Source organism: Eucalyptus grandis, chromosome 8, assembly GCF_016545825.1.
Source record: "Eucalyptus grandis isolate ANBG69807.140 chromosome 8, ASM1654582v1, whole genome shotgun sequence".
In the NCBI taxonomy this organism is placed as follows: domain Eukaryota; kingdom Viridiplantae; phylum Streptophyta; class Magnoliopsida; order Myrtales; family Myrtaceae; genus Eucalyptus; species Eucalyptus grandis.
This window is the reverse complement of record NC_052619.1, coordinates 27,739,650-27,755,893: the sequence shown is the minus strand read 5'-3', so window position 1 is coordinate 27,755,893 and position 16,244 is coordinate 27,739,650. Positions and strand designations below refer to the sequence as shown.

Sequence of the window (16,244 nt, the reverse complement as noted above, 5' to 3'; positions counted from 1 at the left end):
GGGAAAAAAAAGGCAGGGACCTCTTTTTTCGAGAAATTACAACTGTCGGAAGTTGTCGTGTTCCAGGGGCACGGTTGGAAATGAGCGCACGTTTTCCGCGTGCGACGGAGACTGGCGTGGATGGTAATAATGCAGGAGAGAGAGAGAGATGATTGATTTGGACCGCGTGTCACTCCTCTCAAACGCGATTCATGGAAATTTAAAGGGTAATAATTTGATCCAACTAATTTTTTTTTAAATTAATTTCAAGAAAAACTTAAACTTATTTATTTATAATAAATTTATCCAGAATTAATTTTTGATGATCGAAAATCTCAAATTAATACACCTATAACAAATTTATTATCCGCTAACTTCCATTAAATTTTATTATCAAAACTGATAAGTTAGATAACACATAAAAGTTAATCAGTGTTATATTTTGGGCTCATGTGATCTATTTATTATAGTTGTATGAGTTTGTGGTTTAGCAGAGAGTAAATTTATTGATTTAACTTTACCAAAATTTTTTTATTGATTTAGAGTTTTTGGTAATTGAAATATTAGTTCAAGATAAATTAATTATAAGTGTATAAGTTTAAGGTTTGTCATAATGTTAACTTTTTTCCTTATTTGAAGATAGTTTTCTCATATTTCATTTTGTATAAGAATTATGAAAAAATAAATTTAATATGATTTCGTATGATAAAAATGCGTTTTTACCAAGTAACCTTAAGGAATTAGTTGAGCTAACTAAAAAGTAGAGCTAACACTTGCCGACACATTTTGGAAATAGATGTATTGAGAGCAACCTAAATGGGAAAAGTTACGATTTCTAACATACATATTTTGCTTGTGATGCGTCATGCATGATCAATATTAGGAAAAAAAAATCCTTCTTCTCTAATTATGTTTAATAAATAACCTGAAGACCTCGTCAACCTGAAGACCTCGTCAACATAATTTCAGATTGCTTACAAAATCAACATACCTAATGAACCTCAATGTCCAAGATATTTCTCTATAGGTAGGGCGGATTTGAATTTGATGTGAAGGTCGCATCACACAATTTAGTAAATTGGTTTTATATGTCAATCTTAATTTATTTCTGCAATTAGGTTCACGTCGGTTCGTTTCAATTGAGGAAGCTAACAGGACAAATGCATGGAAGTTGCAGACGGTTACCTTTCTATTAATAAGTTATGCACATTAGTTGAAGAGTCGCTGTAAGGCCCAACCTCAGTTAGTTTCCTTTCGTTTTTTCAATTTTAAATTTTGAATTGTTTGGTGCATATCCCTTTCAGAACTCTATAAGAAAAATAAATTTTTAAAAATCATGCCGTGTATTTAACAACCAAACAACCATTGAACCGGTAGTCCACCGAAAAAACAAGAATATATGTCATATCAAGTAAACAAGCATGACTATTCCATACAGATTCATCTCGGTATATGGTATTCTCAATTTATTTTTATTTACTTTCTATATAAGTTTCGACTTTTAGTTTGGCTTTTGGTTTCCAGCTGTGGGTATTGCAATTTAAACAATCCATATTTTAATCTTTCATTGAGAGTTTAAGTGCGGTATTTACATAAAAGTCTAACAAATAATTTTTTTGGTCGGAGTCTATCAAATAATTAAGTTCATTTAAAGTTTACCACTCATTTTGCTTTTAACGTTACATCTTAAATAGACATTAAGTTCACTAAAGAATGACCATATGTTTTGTTTCTTTGGGATAACGGAAAAAAAATAATGGTTTTTCATTTGGATTTACATCGTTTACTTAAATAATTATATAGTAGAAATCAATTGCATATATATTGTCGAGAAATCAAATAGCGAATTTGATTAATTGTCATGTGCACGTCTCTTTTACTCTCATCAAAAAGGAAAAATGAATAAATGAAGTACGATGTCATAGTGTCTCATATTGGATATGATTTACGAGAAACCCATTAACTGATTTATAAGATAACATCTATTCTAAAATGATTGAAATTTGTGTGATTGTTTAGGGATAAAATCGGTTGCTCTTTCAAACACTAATTTTGCGTCATAGTCATTGCAAAGTATAAACAAGTATATGCTGGCTCAAATCCGAGTCTCGCCGACCATTACACCATTTCTTACCTATCAAAAAGCATTTGTGCACGACCACCGCCCACAACGGCAGCGTTGGCTTTGCGCTCACATCCTCATCCAAGAGGGGGGAGTTCAAATCCCAACTCTGTCGTTAGGGATTCTTAAATGTGGCGCCTTGATGGTGGGTCTTGAACTAGCGTCGTTCCTGGTTTATCTCGCCAGCTGCCGGCTATACCGGGATTTCGGGATCATTAAAAAAAAAAAAAAAAAAACATCTGTGCACGCATAAGTCATCCCCAAACAATCGTGTTTTTCTATTTCTTTTCTTTATTTTTTTGGTCAGATATGAACTAAATATTGTGGCTTGCGAATTTTCAGATATAAGTTTCGGACAGGGAATATCCCAATTAAGCTCTCGGCAGATTCTCCGAAAGGGACGGCCACTTGTAACTACGTGGAATTGACCATCAGACGTTCAATCACGAAAGTTTCCCTAAAATTTCAAATACGTCAATATATATATCTGATTGGACCAAGAAAAAACGCATATATTCTGATGTCTATTTCACAAATAAAGTACAATTTTGTATTGTGATAATATAATAAAAAAATCGTACTTGAGATAGATAACATGACTTCTGGATCCATTTCCGTGATTGAGGTCCTTTCAACGATCACTTCAAATTGAATTCCAGATAACCATTTGATTTTATTATTTTTATCCCAACAGTATTCTTTTTCTTTTCCTGAAGATTACATAAATGCAAAAGAAGGAAAATTACTCAATAAATTATGAATATCAATTTAGTCGCAATTTTTTTAATTTTATCAATTTAATTCTAAATTATTGCGCAAAATTTAATTCGATGGAATTCACTACCGATGCGACCTAATTAACGTTAGTCATTCTAGACGGCATCTTGTCATGTCATTTTTTAATATCTCATATTTGGGTCATCCACTTGAGAAGTTGAGAGCTAGCTTGTACATCATCGGTTCATGAGTTTAATCAATGGGGTTGGTTAATAGCTGGTCAATGTTTTATCGAGCTTAGGTAGTTCACACCGCTGAAATGAAATGCATCCGAATGATTTCCACCATCGACTTTAATAATTCACCTCCCTATCCACGTGTGACACGTAATATTTCATCACAACTCTAAACTCAACTGATCCTTGTATAGATATATGCAAGTCGTGTTATTCACATGCATTGTATAAGATTCCATAGAAAAATATATGATAAAATTACTCCGGATTAAAAAAAAATGAAAGTTACTCAAATATCACACACCTAAGGTTTTAAATAACAACCTTTAAATTCCGACAACCCGTAATTCTATTCACATATGTTCTAATATCATCTAATGTTGGTCAGTAAAAGTTGTACATAACAATACTTAACAGCGTGATTAAGAATCATTATGTTCCTATGAATAAGTTTTGGCCAAAAATAAATATTTCTATTTTTATTCCCCGACAAGTTTCTAAGTATCTGATTGCATTTAAAAACAATACAGAATTTCTATTCCTAAAATATAAATTAATTTAATAATAGAATAATTTCCGATCTTCTCCTCCTTAATCAGGCCTCTCGGAGCATGTCGTCCTCATTCACCTTGTGCAAAGCTAGGCAATTTCAAAGAGGCAATCATTGGCTTTAAACGACATCTTCATCACCACGATGCTGCTACTCTTGATGTAGTTATGGACAAGGATCATGTTGAGGCTGATGTTGTTCGTGGATGTAACCGAGGCCACGCGTGACGTCGGCGGTGATCTACATCCTTGACGTCCAATTCTCGTAAACGTAAAATTTGGCATCTTAAGGTTCCGCAGTAATCGGAGAGAATAGTGTTGTCAACAAACTTGTAGACCCAGAAGATGTTATTGTTTGAGATGGGGGCGTCGAGTAGCTTTGTGATGTTGACTAGGTGTCTCTAGCAGATCGTCCCGGAGGAGGTCCTTGAGATGGCCCATGTCAATCTTTTGCCTAAACTAGCTCTGGAAGATGACTATGTCATTGCCGCGGAGGGGGCAGCACCAGGAGGAGGAGGAGTGTTAGGTTTGGTGAGGAAGTTGTTGGTGGTAAAGCGGAGCTCAGAGAAGTTGTAGATGACTCAATTGTCCGAAAGGGAGTGGTGGAAGCTATATAGAGGTGTTGCCGTTGCCGGTGTCGGTATGAGAGGAGACTTTGGGGGAAGAGGTGGAGATGTAGTAGCGGCCACCATAAGAGGCGGCAAGGGAGGGGGCCGAAGAGGTGGAGGAGGCAGGGACCAATCTAGGAGTCTAGGATGGGGAGAGTCTCGAGGAGGAGGAGGATGGTCTTCTAGGGAGAATGTAGTGAAAAATGAACAATGAGAATAGTTTTTATTTCTATTTTCATTCTATAGATAAAAAATTAAGAAAATTTTCCACTTCTCATGTTTATTTTGAAAATAATAATGATAATAAATCACGTCACTAAATAAATTATTGTTCCAAATTTATTTCTGTTAACAGAAAATTAAATAAACAAAATGGTTATCATGTGCCCCTAAGTACATCGGACATCAATTCAAAGGCTAATTAAGAGGCAAGTAAGCTCATTTGCAAAATCAACATATTTACAATTGGTCAATCCGATTGGACGTAAGCTCTTTTATGCACCTATAATTTTCTAGATCACAAATGCCCCCACAAATATCTTATATAAAATCATCAACCCCCAAAAGAAGCCGCCTTCTTCCCACTAATCATACGTAATTAGAAAGTTCACCTTAAGACATCAATTATCGGACCTTGAAGGAAGGAACGAGGAAACCCTAAATCCGACTCAGACTCCAACTCACTCCCGCCCGCCACTCCCTCGATCGGCGCGAAAGGAAACCCCCGCGATCCTTCCCGTCACGTGCATCACGAGCCTTCTTTATTCCACGGAATCGTACGAAACCAGTGCCAGATCGTACTCCCGATTCACCACTATTTTTTTATTTTTTAAATTACCGCTGTCGTCTTTTGGATTATTCGCCAAAAGAGGCTAATCCGAGGAGCTCTGTAAAAATTATTTTAAGTAACTTTTTTTTTTTCTTTTTAAATTTCTCGTGGTTCTTTTTTAATTTAAGGTTATTGTGTCTGAAAATTCGCCTGCTGCTCTGGGAGGGCGCAAGTCGCACGTGTGTCCCCTTTATGCCGGGCCCGGGCACGTGATAAAGTCACCAGCCCGCACATGCCTCCTTCACCACTACCTTCGCCGAGGGAGAGATTGCCTGACAGATGTCGCGATCCGACGGTTGGAAAGGCTGAAAGTAGGATCCTGCCTTCCGCCCATATCTCCTTTTTTTATTTGTTTATGTTCTTTTTTATGCGGTAATAATTGTAAATATTTTATTAACCCCTTTTTTTCTTACAGGAGCAAAAAGAAAAAAATCGCCGAGAAAAAGGTCGAAAGTCAAAGTCGGCTGCTCTCCCTGCCGGGTAAAACTTTTGCGCCCGCCGATTTACAGATCTTCTCTTTATTTTCTTCCAAATCTTTTTGGCAACAATTCAAACATAATATTTATGTCTCACCATTTCACCTGCTGATTTACAGCTTACTAACTTCTTTTGATTTAGACTTAGGGGATGGTTGGTTTTGAGTTCATTAAATAAATTTGTCAAACTACAATAAATTGTGATATCGTAAATGTATTACAAGAATACTTAACAAAGATAGGAGATCATAAAATTTTTGAAAACACACGAATCACCTAAATTTGATGTTTTAGTTGGAAGAGATACGTGGTTTAGTAATTTTCAAAATATAACACGTAATGACGAACCACAACCGAGATGTTTGCATTTTGATTGATTGTCATTAGAACCGACTGACTATGAAACAACTAGAATGCCTCTAGTTTCATTCGAACTAACCGATAAACCAAAATTGAATAGTGTGAAATGGTAATTATAATTGAATACTTTTTTGCTTTTGCTTTTAACTTTAGTTACAGTTGCTGGCCCCTTTAAGTCTTCGAAGATTTAAATGCTCCAGCAAATTTAAGTCCTTTTTACTATCAAACAACACTTCAATTTTTTTATTAAAAAAAGATAGCATAACTCCCCGAAAAAAAAAAAAAAAAAAAACATAACATTAGTTCCAATTTCAATTCTTCTTTGAATTTTTTTTTTTTGTCTCGGCAAAAATCTTAAATTTTAGGTCCGATCCTAAATCTATCCAGAATTTTGTTTTGTTAAAAAAAAAATCACAAACTTTCAATCTATTCTAACATTTTCCATCATGGTCCACTCCTAATTTGACATGGCATTTCCGTGTAGATAACAAATCGACACCAGCAGGTTGACATAGAAAATTGACTCTAAAATTAAGCTGTTTAGGATATGAAAATTAGGGGTGACTAATGGCGATTTTTGGATGGTAGAGGGCTAAAGGGATAGATTTGAAATTAGATAAAAGTTGATTTTTCTTTTAGAAAAAATCCAAAGTTGGGGTTTTTATTTTTTAGATAAAACAAAGTTCAAGGTAGACTTGGAGTGGACCTAAATTTTGAGATTTTTTCTCAGATAAAAAATATTCACGATAAAATTGAAATTAGACCTAAAGTTACATATTCTTTTAGAGAATTGGCCGGTAAAATTACATCAATTGAATTTCTGTTCTATTCTTTTTATAAAAATTAAAGTAAATCTTTTTTTTTCCCGTTGACAAGAAATCAAGAGCGCTCCTTTTTTTTTTTTTTTTTTTTTTTTTTTGGACAAAGAGCGCTCCTTTTAAGACGCTAAAAAGGGAGAGAAACACACCTCAATTTTGTAACAACACAAAAAGAGGGAAAAAAAGAAGAAAAAGAGAGAAAAATAAAGGGAGGGCGAGAGGAGCAGTTAGTCTCGGAATCGCATTAAATGCCCAACAAAATTTCGTGACATGGCCAACCATCAATGCTAGACGCACCAAAATTCAAAAAGGTTCGAGGAGGCACAAGGAATCATCACCATCCCACGTCCCCATACCAAACGGCAGGCATATTTAGGTGGGTAGTAGGTACGTCGTACCCTGTAACCGAAACCGGATACGGACATCAATCTCCCCTCATTTAATACAACCCCCCCACCCCAACTCCCTCCTTTTCCATAAATCTAATTATTAATTAATTAGATCGAAATCTCCCCTTTCTTTCCCTTAACTTTCCCAAAATCCTCGATTGATTGACCCAAATTATGGGTTCCATTTAGCTTGATTTGGGTCTCAATCTTGTCCCCACGAAGCTCCGTGGAAGGACCTCCTCTTTGTGGGGGGAGGCGTGCGCATCGGCTTATTGTATCTTTGACCATGTTTTAACGAGTGATTAATTATATGCTTTGAGTATACTGATCACGTTATTAAAAGGGTTCTGTTAATTGGTGTCTCAAAGGTATACCCGATAAGCAACTTCTTAAAACGAATTCAATAATTTTTAATATATCGTATGTTGTCATCTTATGAGACCATCAACGTCTTGAAAATTGAACGATTTCAAATAAACAAGTCGCTAGATCAAACATGGTTAAGTGATATTTCAAGGGTACACATGGTTTTGCTAACAAAGCATTGCGGTTTGTTGACGTGAGAATAACAATTCATTATGAGACATAAATTTTGAAGGAATAGTTCTACAATAGTTTATAATTATTTAGTATTTGATTTTTTTATTTAAAATAAACTTTTTTTTTTTATACTCATGAACCACCATATGGCCGATAGCTAGCAACCTAAACCTGAGAACACTAGCGTGGGGATCCACCATCCACAGCATCTTACTTAAGTTGCGCATCTTAACGAGTTGATAACCCCAACCTTGCGTGTGGCTAACGTTCGATTCCACCAACTCGACCACCACGGATGAGTTATTTAAAATAAACAGTTATTTTAGTAGTAGATTTAAAAACCGTTACGCGATCAATTTTTTGAAAGGAATTTATCAACTGATTAAAACAAAAAATAAAAGTTTATGATTTTGAATAAATGGCTATTCTTGCTTTGTCCATTAGCAAGTTACCAAAGGGCCAAGAAAAAATCTGCGTGACCGGATAAGACGGTTTCGGTCGTACCCGGAGTGGTTGGGAATGGGGCATGGGCTACGGGCAGCTGTCGGTGGGAGGTCCGGGGGAAGAAAAAGCCGTTGCGTTACGGTGGCAGGTCTACAGGCTGGACCGGACAGGGAGGCATTGGCACTTCGCCCTCCGAATCGGCGACCGCTCTTGTCGTCTTGCGCCAGCTCAGCACTTCCGTGCTGCCGTTGCTTCACTCTCTCTCTCTCTCTCTCTCTCTCTCTCTCTCCTCATTTTATTTTATTATTATTTAAAAAAAATCGCATCTAAAGCGGTTTTCGAAAAAGGCAAAAAAATAATATCATGCGACAACAGTGGACAGCGATAATGCTCGACAGCCTGGAGTCCCCCGGTCAAAGTCGGACCTCAGCCTAACCGTTAGTTATTATCCGTTAAAAAAATAAAAATCAATATAAAATAATTTCCGCTTCGAGATATTTTTTTGTTTCGTCATTAATTAATTATGGTTATGTTAGGTGTTTCGGTTTCATTAACTTCCAGCGGACCGCCGGTTTTGCTTTTTGCCTGCTGCTTTTTGCTTGCTGCCGTGGGGAGCACGCGCTGGCGCGGGAGCGTGTGGCGCACTCGCCTCGCGCCTGCCCACCGGCCCATGCATATCATATTTGGAGGGTTTGATGTGATGCGCGGGTGGTGGTCATATGGACTTTTCTCGCGTCTGTTTTCGCCTTGGATTTTGTGCTTCCCTTTTTTATATAATTGTGGGGGAGCCCCTTCTGGAGGTTTCGCTTTTGACCCCAGAGTTTTTGTGAGTTCTATGATTTGACCCACCAAGGATCTGGATTGTACTCGAAATTATACTTTTATTTTACTCGAATGTATATTTTCATTTTGCACGTCTGATCTACTTTCGGTATGTGCGATCCAATCCATTTTTTCAACTTCCTTGGTCTTTTTTATACGCCTTCTTGAATGTGAATGGTCCGTTGATATTATTCTTGTAATGCTAAAATGCTCGTATAATTTAAAAATGGTAGTCAATTTTGGGTATTGGGTCATTGAGAGGAGACAAACTTAAGATACAATTTGCCAATGCAACAGCCTGGTTTTTCTTGGATAATAATTGTCAACTTAACGACCACCAACATATGGTGTGAAATCGAGAGGGCCTTTTCTTTTGAAATGCACACCGCAAAGAGATAACTACAGACTATTAAGTGTATTAATGAGGATCTAATCAAATTAAACAAGTCTTGATATATGGTTTGGATGTAATTTTAAGTGTTTTCGGTCATAAAATCATCATGAAAATTTTGAAACAACTTGTTTGCCGAGAGCATGATTTTTTGAAACCGCAATAAATGAAATTAAACAAAGCTCAAAATCTAGAATCAAGACTATTTTCCATCTAGGGGAAAAGATCACTAAAAACTAAAACTTTGCGATGAAGCATTTAAATCCTAATATATATTTTTTTCTAAAAGGTGTAATAGAGTAATTCTAGCATTTTGTTTGGAAGAAACATAGGGAGTTGAAAAATCCTAGAAAATGTAGGGGAAAACGACACAATAATTTATGAACTTGGATTTAATGCGCTATGTGATCCATAAATTTTTAATTTATTTAATATGATATTTAAACTGTAGTTGAATGCATAATATGATCTCTAGATTTTTAACACATGTTCAATTTAATATTTGAATTATTTAAAAATGTTTGATGTTATCCCTAAATTTAAATTATGGAGTAATGATATTGAATATTTCTATATAATTTAGGAATTAAGTTGAACATATACTAAAAGTTTAGGGATTACAATTATATTACATATTGATTTAAAGTTCAATGATCACATCGAATAAAATTCAGGGATCATATTACACATTATATCAAATTCCAAGGACGATTTGTATCATTATTCTAAAATGCAGGGAGCTACTGAATTAGGCATTGAAATTAATTGGTATGTAATTAATTTCTTCTAAGGTGCACAAACAGTTCAAGCTGTGGTTACTTCTTTTACTCGAGCTAAAATAGGCAAACAGCCGTGTACTGGATTAACTCTCCTAAAAAGGAAATCTTTCTTTTTCTTGCTGTTCCTTTAAATTAAATAGGATAAGGACTACATTTCATGCCCCCACCAAAAAGGAAAATCTCAAAAAACGCAACAAAGTAAATCGGAAACAGTCCGTTAGAATATATAGCCGGTCAGCACATCTGTAACCGAAAAGATTTACAGAAAAAGAGCTACTTACCATTGGGAGATGTTTGAAAATTATAGGGAAAAAGCCATAAAAAAATCCTAAACTTTATCGATTATAACGCATTAATTCCATTTTTTTTTGCGACTCATACGATCCAAATTTTGTATTCGTGCGACACATTTTTCTGTGATACAAAAAATCCAAAACTTATATCCGTGTGATAAATTTATTCTATTTTTTTTTTGCAACATCATATTTATGAATTGAGGTAAATATGTCACAATGACATCATTTAGGGTCTTTCATGATTTTAACCCAAAATTATATAATTTTGTTCTAAAATGCCGCAGTAAAATTAACTTGTTAATTAATCGACGATTTTGTCCATTTTATAATCTCGTCCCCCGATGCCGCTACATCTTAAATTTAGACAAAAAAAAAAGTTGGCTTTTGGTTGAATTTCGTGATAAAAAGTTGGAGAGATTCAAATTCCCAATTGAGTTTTTTTTGAAATTACGAAACCAAACCGTTGGGTCATCAAATTTTCCACAGAGCAAAAAGATAGGTACAAAAGAAAAGGAGGAAGGAGATGAAGATAAGGGAGAGCGGGGCTGGGAGGGAGGCAAGGTCAAAAGGCCGCAATCATAATCGCTTCGGCTCGCCCCCGCTTCCCCCTCCCCCACTCAAAATCCGACTCTCGATTACTTCCTTAGCCTCATCAAAAGAGAGAGAGAGAGAGAGTGCAGAAGACGCTCCCAAGAGAGAGAGAGAGAGAGCAAAGTAAAAAGAGAGAGCGACTTGTGTTAATCAGTGCAATCTGGGAAGCGACGCGTGTCCCAGGCCTCAGCCAGCTGTATCCCAAGTCCAACCGCCTCCCCACTTCCCCACCGGTCCAACCGGTCACCCCCGCCCCCTTCCCACCTTCATATACCCCCTCCCTTCTCTCCCTTCCCTAATCCCCCTCTCTTCTCCATCCAAATTCCCACCTTCCTCCCTTTCCTTCCTTCCCCCTTTCCTTCCTTCTGCACCGAAGGAAGCCCCCGCTTCGCAAGCCACCTCTCGGTAAAGTTCGCTCCTTTTTGGGTCGGCGAATCTTGGGTCGATCGATGGCTTCGAGGAAGGAGGTGGATCGGATCAAGGGACCGTGGAGCCCCGAGGAGGACGAGGCCCTACGCCTCCTGGTGCAGAAGCACGGCCCCCGGAACTGGTCCCTCATCAGCAAGTCCATCCCCGGGCGGTCCGGCAAGTCGTGCCGCCTCCGGTGGTGCAACCAGCTCTCCCCGCAGGTGGAGCACCGGGCCTTCACCCCGGAGGAGGACGACATCATCGTCCGCGCCCACGCCCGGTTCGGCAACAAGTGGGCCACCATCGCCCGCCTCCTCTCCGGGCGCACCGACAATGCCATCAAGAACCACTGGAACTCCACCCTCAAGCGCAAGTGCTCCCCCCCGCTCTCCCCGCTCGCCGAGGAAGGGAACAACAGGGCGTTCGACGCTGCCGCGGGGTACGACGGGGACTTGAGCCCGCGGGAGCGGCCGGCGAAGCGGTCGGCCTCCGCCGGGCCTTGCCTGAGCCCCGGCAGCCCGTCCGGATCCGGCATGAGCGACTCCAGCGTGCACTTCGTGTACCGGCCCGTCGCGAAGACCGGCCCCGTGGTGCCCCCGACGGTCGAGGCGACGGCGGCGGCGGTCTCGTCCACCGAGGATCCGCCGACGTCGCTGAGCCTGTCGCTCCCGGGGGCCGCGGACCCGTGCGAGGTCTCGACCCGGGTCGCGGCCGAGCCGGCTCAGCCGGCGACGCGCCCGATCTCCTTACTGCCCATGGCGTCAGATCCCGCTCCGACGCCGGCGTGCGCTCCGCCGCAGGCGGTGGCGCTGCCCGAGTACCCAAGGTACAGCGGCAACAACAGCAGCAGCAGCATCTTCCCTTACCCGCCTCCGTCCCCAAGGGTCGGAGCCGACTTCTCGCCGTTCAAGGCGGAGTTCATGGCGGTGATGCAGGAGATGATAAGGGCGGAGGTGAGGAACTACATGGCGGGGATGTGCTCGCAGGCCGCGGCGGCCGACATAAGGAACGCCGTCGTGAAGCGAATCGGGATCGGGAAGATCGAGTGAAGACAACGACAGAGAGAAGAAGAACCGGGATGATGATTTCTTAGTTGGTTGGCGGCGGCGGCTTCGGAGAAAAAAAGGAGAAGTCGAAATGCGAAGAGGAGGAGGAGGAGGCGAGGAGATGGAGAAAACTGGGACTCTGTTTTTCCACCCCTTTTTTTTCTTTATTTTTATTTTAAGTAGAGTAAAAAAGAAATAATTTTGGCCGATGTACAGTGGGAAAAGAACTAGGGAGAGGAGGGAGACTCAGCGAAACCTCTGATCTGTCTCCTCTTCAGGCCTTTGGCTGAGAAAAAAGGCGAAGGAGTAGAAACAAGAAAATGTGAAAATCTCAAAACTCGAAAAACCAAAAAAAAAAAAGAAAGTAACTTTTATGAGTTTAATTCCTCTAAGTTCTTTGTTCTCCGGTCTTGTCCTCTTCCCAGATCTTTGCTGTGGTGTGATTTTCGAAAGTGGAAACGGAAAAAATCCGTCTGAAGAGTTTTCTAAACAGTGATTCACTCTCGTAGGAAAAAAAATTTCGAGCGAATTTAAATTCCGACAAAAACTGTGTCTTTTGAGGAAAGTTGTCTGCGCTTTATTTTTCTTTTTCTGGATTTTGGCTTTGATGGGGTTGAACCTAGAGGGAAAAACTTATCCGGCATGATTTGGTACACACAATTCAAACACCAGATTCAGATTTTATGAGAGTTTTCTCGGGAAAGTGAACTGGAAATTGAATGCACGGATGAGATGGCCGTTTAAAAGTTGAAAGCGTGTTTTTCCTTTTGAGGTCGCAGGGACTGTGATTGGTAAAGTCACTAGTGTGTCTACAGACGGTACTCTGAATTCCAAGATCAGATTTTTAAGTGGGGTCATTATATGTCATAATAATTTAAATTAGTAGAAAAAAAATGCGTGGTTTTGTAACTAATGTCGTTTTTATGGAAGGGAAAATTGAAGCAGTCACAAATCGAATTTGTTTTCTTAATTAGTGGTTTAAGGATATCTATTAACAAAATGCGAAGGGAAATCATCCCCCAAAGGCAAAAATGCCTATGGAACTACGCGTTGATGGGGGCCCATTCTCTGCCGGTCCATCCGGAATTTCCGTGACTTTATTAGCAACGGAGATGCACAAATCCTTTAATCCTTGTTGCATTATTAGGACTGAATTCTCAAATGTCTGAGAAAAAAACCCAATTTCTTAAAACATTATTGTAAATCTAACAGGAACTTTTGAACGTTTCCGAAAATATTCGCATAGTCAAATTGTTGTGCTAATGTGCATATAAGCAATGCTAACCCTTCGGAATGACATGGCGCAACTCATTCTCATCCAAGTCAATGTGAAATCAGGGCTAAAAAGGACGAGAAACATTGTTGTAATTAACTTTGTAGAATCTTCTATGCAAGGCAGCATAATTGGAACTAACTTGTATAGATAATGCATGCATCGATCTTCGACATATGAAATCAATTTTCACGAGCCGGGTCTCAAATTTTTCGAGAGCAAAATTTTCTAATATGAACAACCATTCCATGACATTAGTGGAAAATGAATCTTTATGCGACTAAGTTCTCCAATTTGCGCAATAAATATCTAATTCTTCAAGTGCACATCCTGCCCTGTTTTTTTATTTTCTCTATGATATCGGAATGATAGTCTATCATTTAAAAGCACGAATATCTTCATGTAGATTCCGCATAAGTGCAAGTGGGGTCTATACGGTATATATAGAAATTAATCAAATAACTTTAATGATGACGTGAGAAAAAATGGATTGGGCCTCAGAAGATTAATTTGTAAGTAGGCCCTAGGCAGCTCAAAGTGATTGAAAGTTACTTCAAGTCCATATAGGAAGGTAGTTGGGATTCTAGACCCTGTGATAGAGATATTAATAAAATTTCATGAAAAATGAATGATTTATAAAATAACTTAAAAAATAATAGTTTGTGCCATTTGAAATATTTAGTCAATAAAAATTTCATTATCGATAAAAAAATATGTAAATTTTTTCATGGATGATCAATTTTTTTTTTTGTTCATTCATTTTTGTAAGCGGCATAAATGATTAATTTTAGGAAAATATTTTTTAAAATCATGCGGTACCGTGTACATACCTCAATTGGTAAACCGAGTTGTATAGGAGGTGATGGAAAAATTGACGTTTGACCAATAACTCACCAAAGGAATTAATTCTTCCAAAAGAAAAACCGAAAGCCAAAAGAAGAAAAAAATGTAAAGAAGAAGAAGAAGAAACCTCCGAAGGGATAAGGAAAAATTGGGTTAGCTTTGTTTATCCCTAAGTATTTGATTGTTTAAATATTTGTTCTTCTGTCTCAGTTTTTAGCATACTCCAAAAGAATTTTTCATGCTCCTATCAATTGTTTTTCTTTTTTAAATTTTATTTCATATAAAACTAATACATGCACAGGAACGAGTACAATGTCCAAATGAGAGAATTTATAGTGATTCTACACAAGGGCTGGTACTTCGTTTTGCATATCAAATTCCGGCTGCATGTTTAATGTTATAATAATACCAGATACATTAAGATTACTTTAGAAAATTAAGGGTTTCATAGAAAACGGAAGGTTTGGAAATTTTTTTTCTGAAAATGATGAGTTTTATCGCTTAAAAATCAGTTAATGTAAAATAATTTCGTTATTGACTAGAATTTATGTCTCACTATTTTTGTGAGTGATGAGTTTTTTTCATTTATTTATTTTTATAGATGGTACAAGAAATTATTATTATTTTTTTCGAAAATATGAGTATGATTTTTAAAGGGGATAAATCGAGTAACGCACTTAGACTTTTCCGCATCAAATAGTCATAGGAAGGAAGAGGGGGCGATGGTTTTTATTGAATCCAAGTGGCAAAAGCAAAATTGTCTCACTCATCAATTCAATAATTGACCAAAGCTTCCAAAACTATCAACATCGAAAGCGATTGCGGGGTGAGAATGCTCCAAATTCCCTTTAACAAAGCAAAGAATTTTGACAAAAAACCAATTACTTTTAATCATACCTTATAATTGACCATCTTAGTCCAAAAAATGAGTGGTGGGTTGCCATCATGTCATTGAATTCTGGCCAGCACTACCGAAGCCTTTGATCTCATCCTCTCGTACATTAAATATTCGGAAACCTCAGGACAAATAACATACGAATGAGTAGTTAGTGACAAGAGCAATAATTCACCTAACATGATAAAGCAAAAGGAGGAGGGGCTCCACATAGCTGGGGGGGTTTCCTTGTCGCCTAAGGTGCAGTCTTGAATCCAGAGAGTCCTCGAAATTTAGCTACATTTCCACGCCATGGTGGTGCTGATGCAAACAAAAAGAAGTCTCCTTCACCAATCATCGACCCATTGGTCACTAGGGTTTGGAAGTGCTTGTCATCGATTGGTTTAATGTTTTCCTGATTAGGATTTGGAAAACATTTTCCCGATTCAGATTACATGTATCCCTTAATTTTTATTGATGATGAAAATATTTTTTAAATTATTCATTTTTTGCTAGACAAATAGAGCCTCGATTATAACTTATTCCCTACTCTCCATAATTCACAATAACAAGGGTGCAATGGATGGTTAGGAACTATTAAATTACCTTAGGGAGCTAATTAGAGTGCTTGCGGCTTGCCTAAACTAGGAAGTTGTAGTACAAATTATTGAAGATATACATAGCTTTCGCTTGTAGTGGAAGGATATGTTGTTAGTGCTGATACTATGGCTTTTTCTTTTCACGATTATAAAACTACCCTCAACTTTACCTTCATAATTTGTACCTTTCGGTTTTAAAAAAATTGCACATGTGTCTCGAGATTTGAAGAAAAATCAACTTTGCACCCTAAGATT

At 38.2% G+C, this 16,244-nt stretch overlaps 1 protein-coding gene across 1 annotated transcript; it reads left to right on the top strand.

Annotated features, from left to right (window-relative positions):
• Positions 1-11,230: 11,230 nt before the first annotated feature.
• On the top strand, positions 11,231-12,805 carry LOC104457362 (transcription factor MYB73). The gene has a single exon (XM_010072305.3). It carries the CDS (start codon positions 11,396-11,398, stop codon positions 12,401-12,403), a length of 1,008 nt encoding a protein of 335 aa, XP_010070607.2. The 5' UTR covers positions 11,231-11,395; the 3' UTR covers positions 12,404-12,805.
• Positions 12,806-16,244: the final 3,439 nt, after the last annotated feature.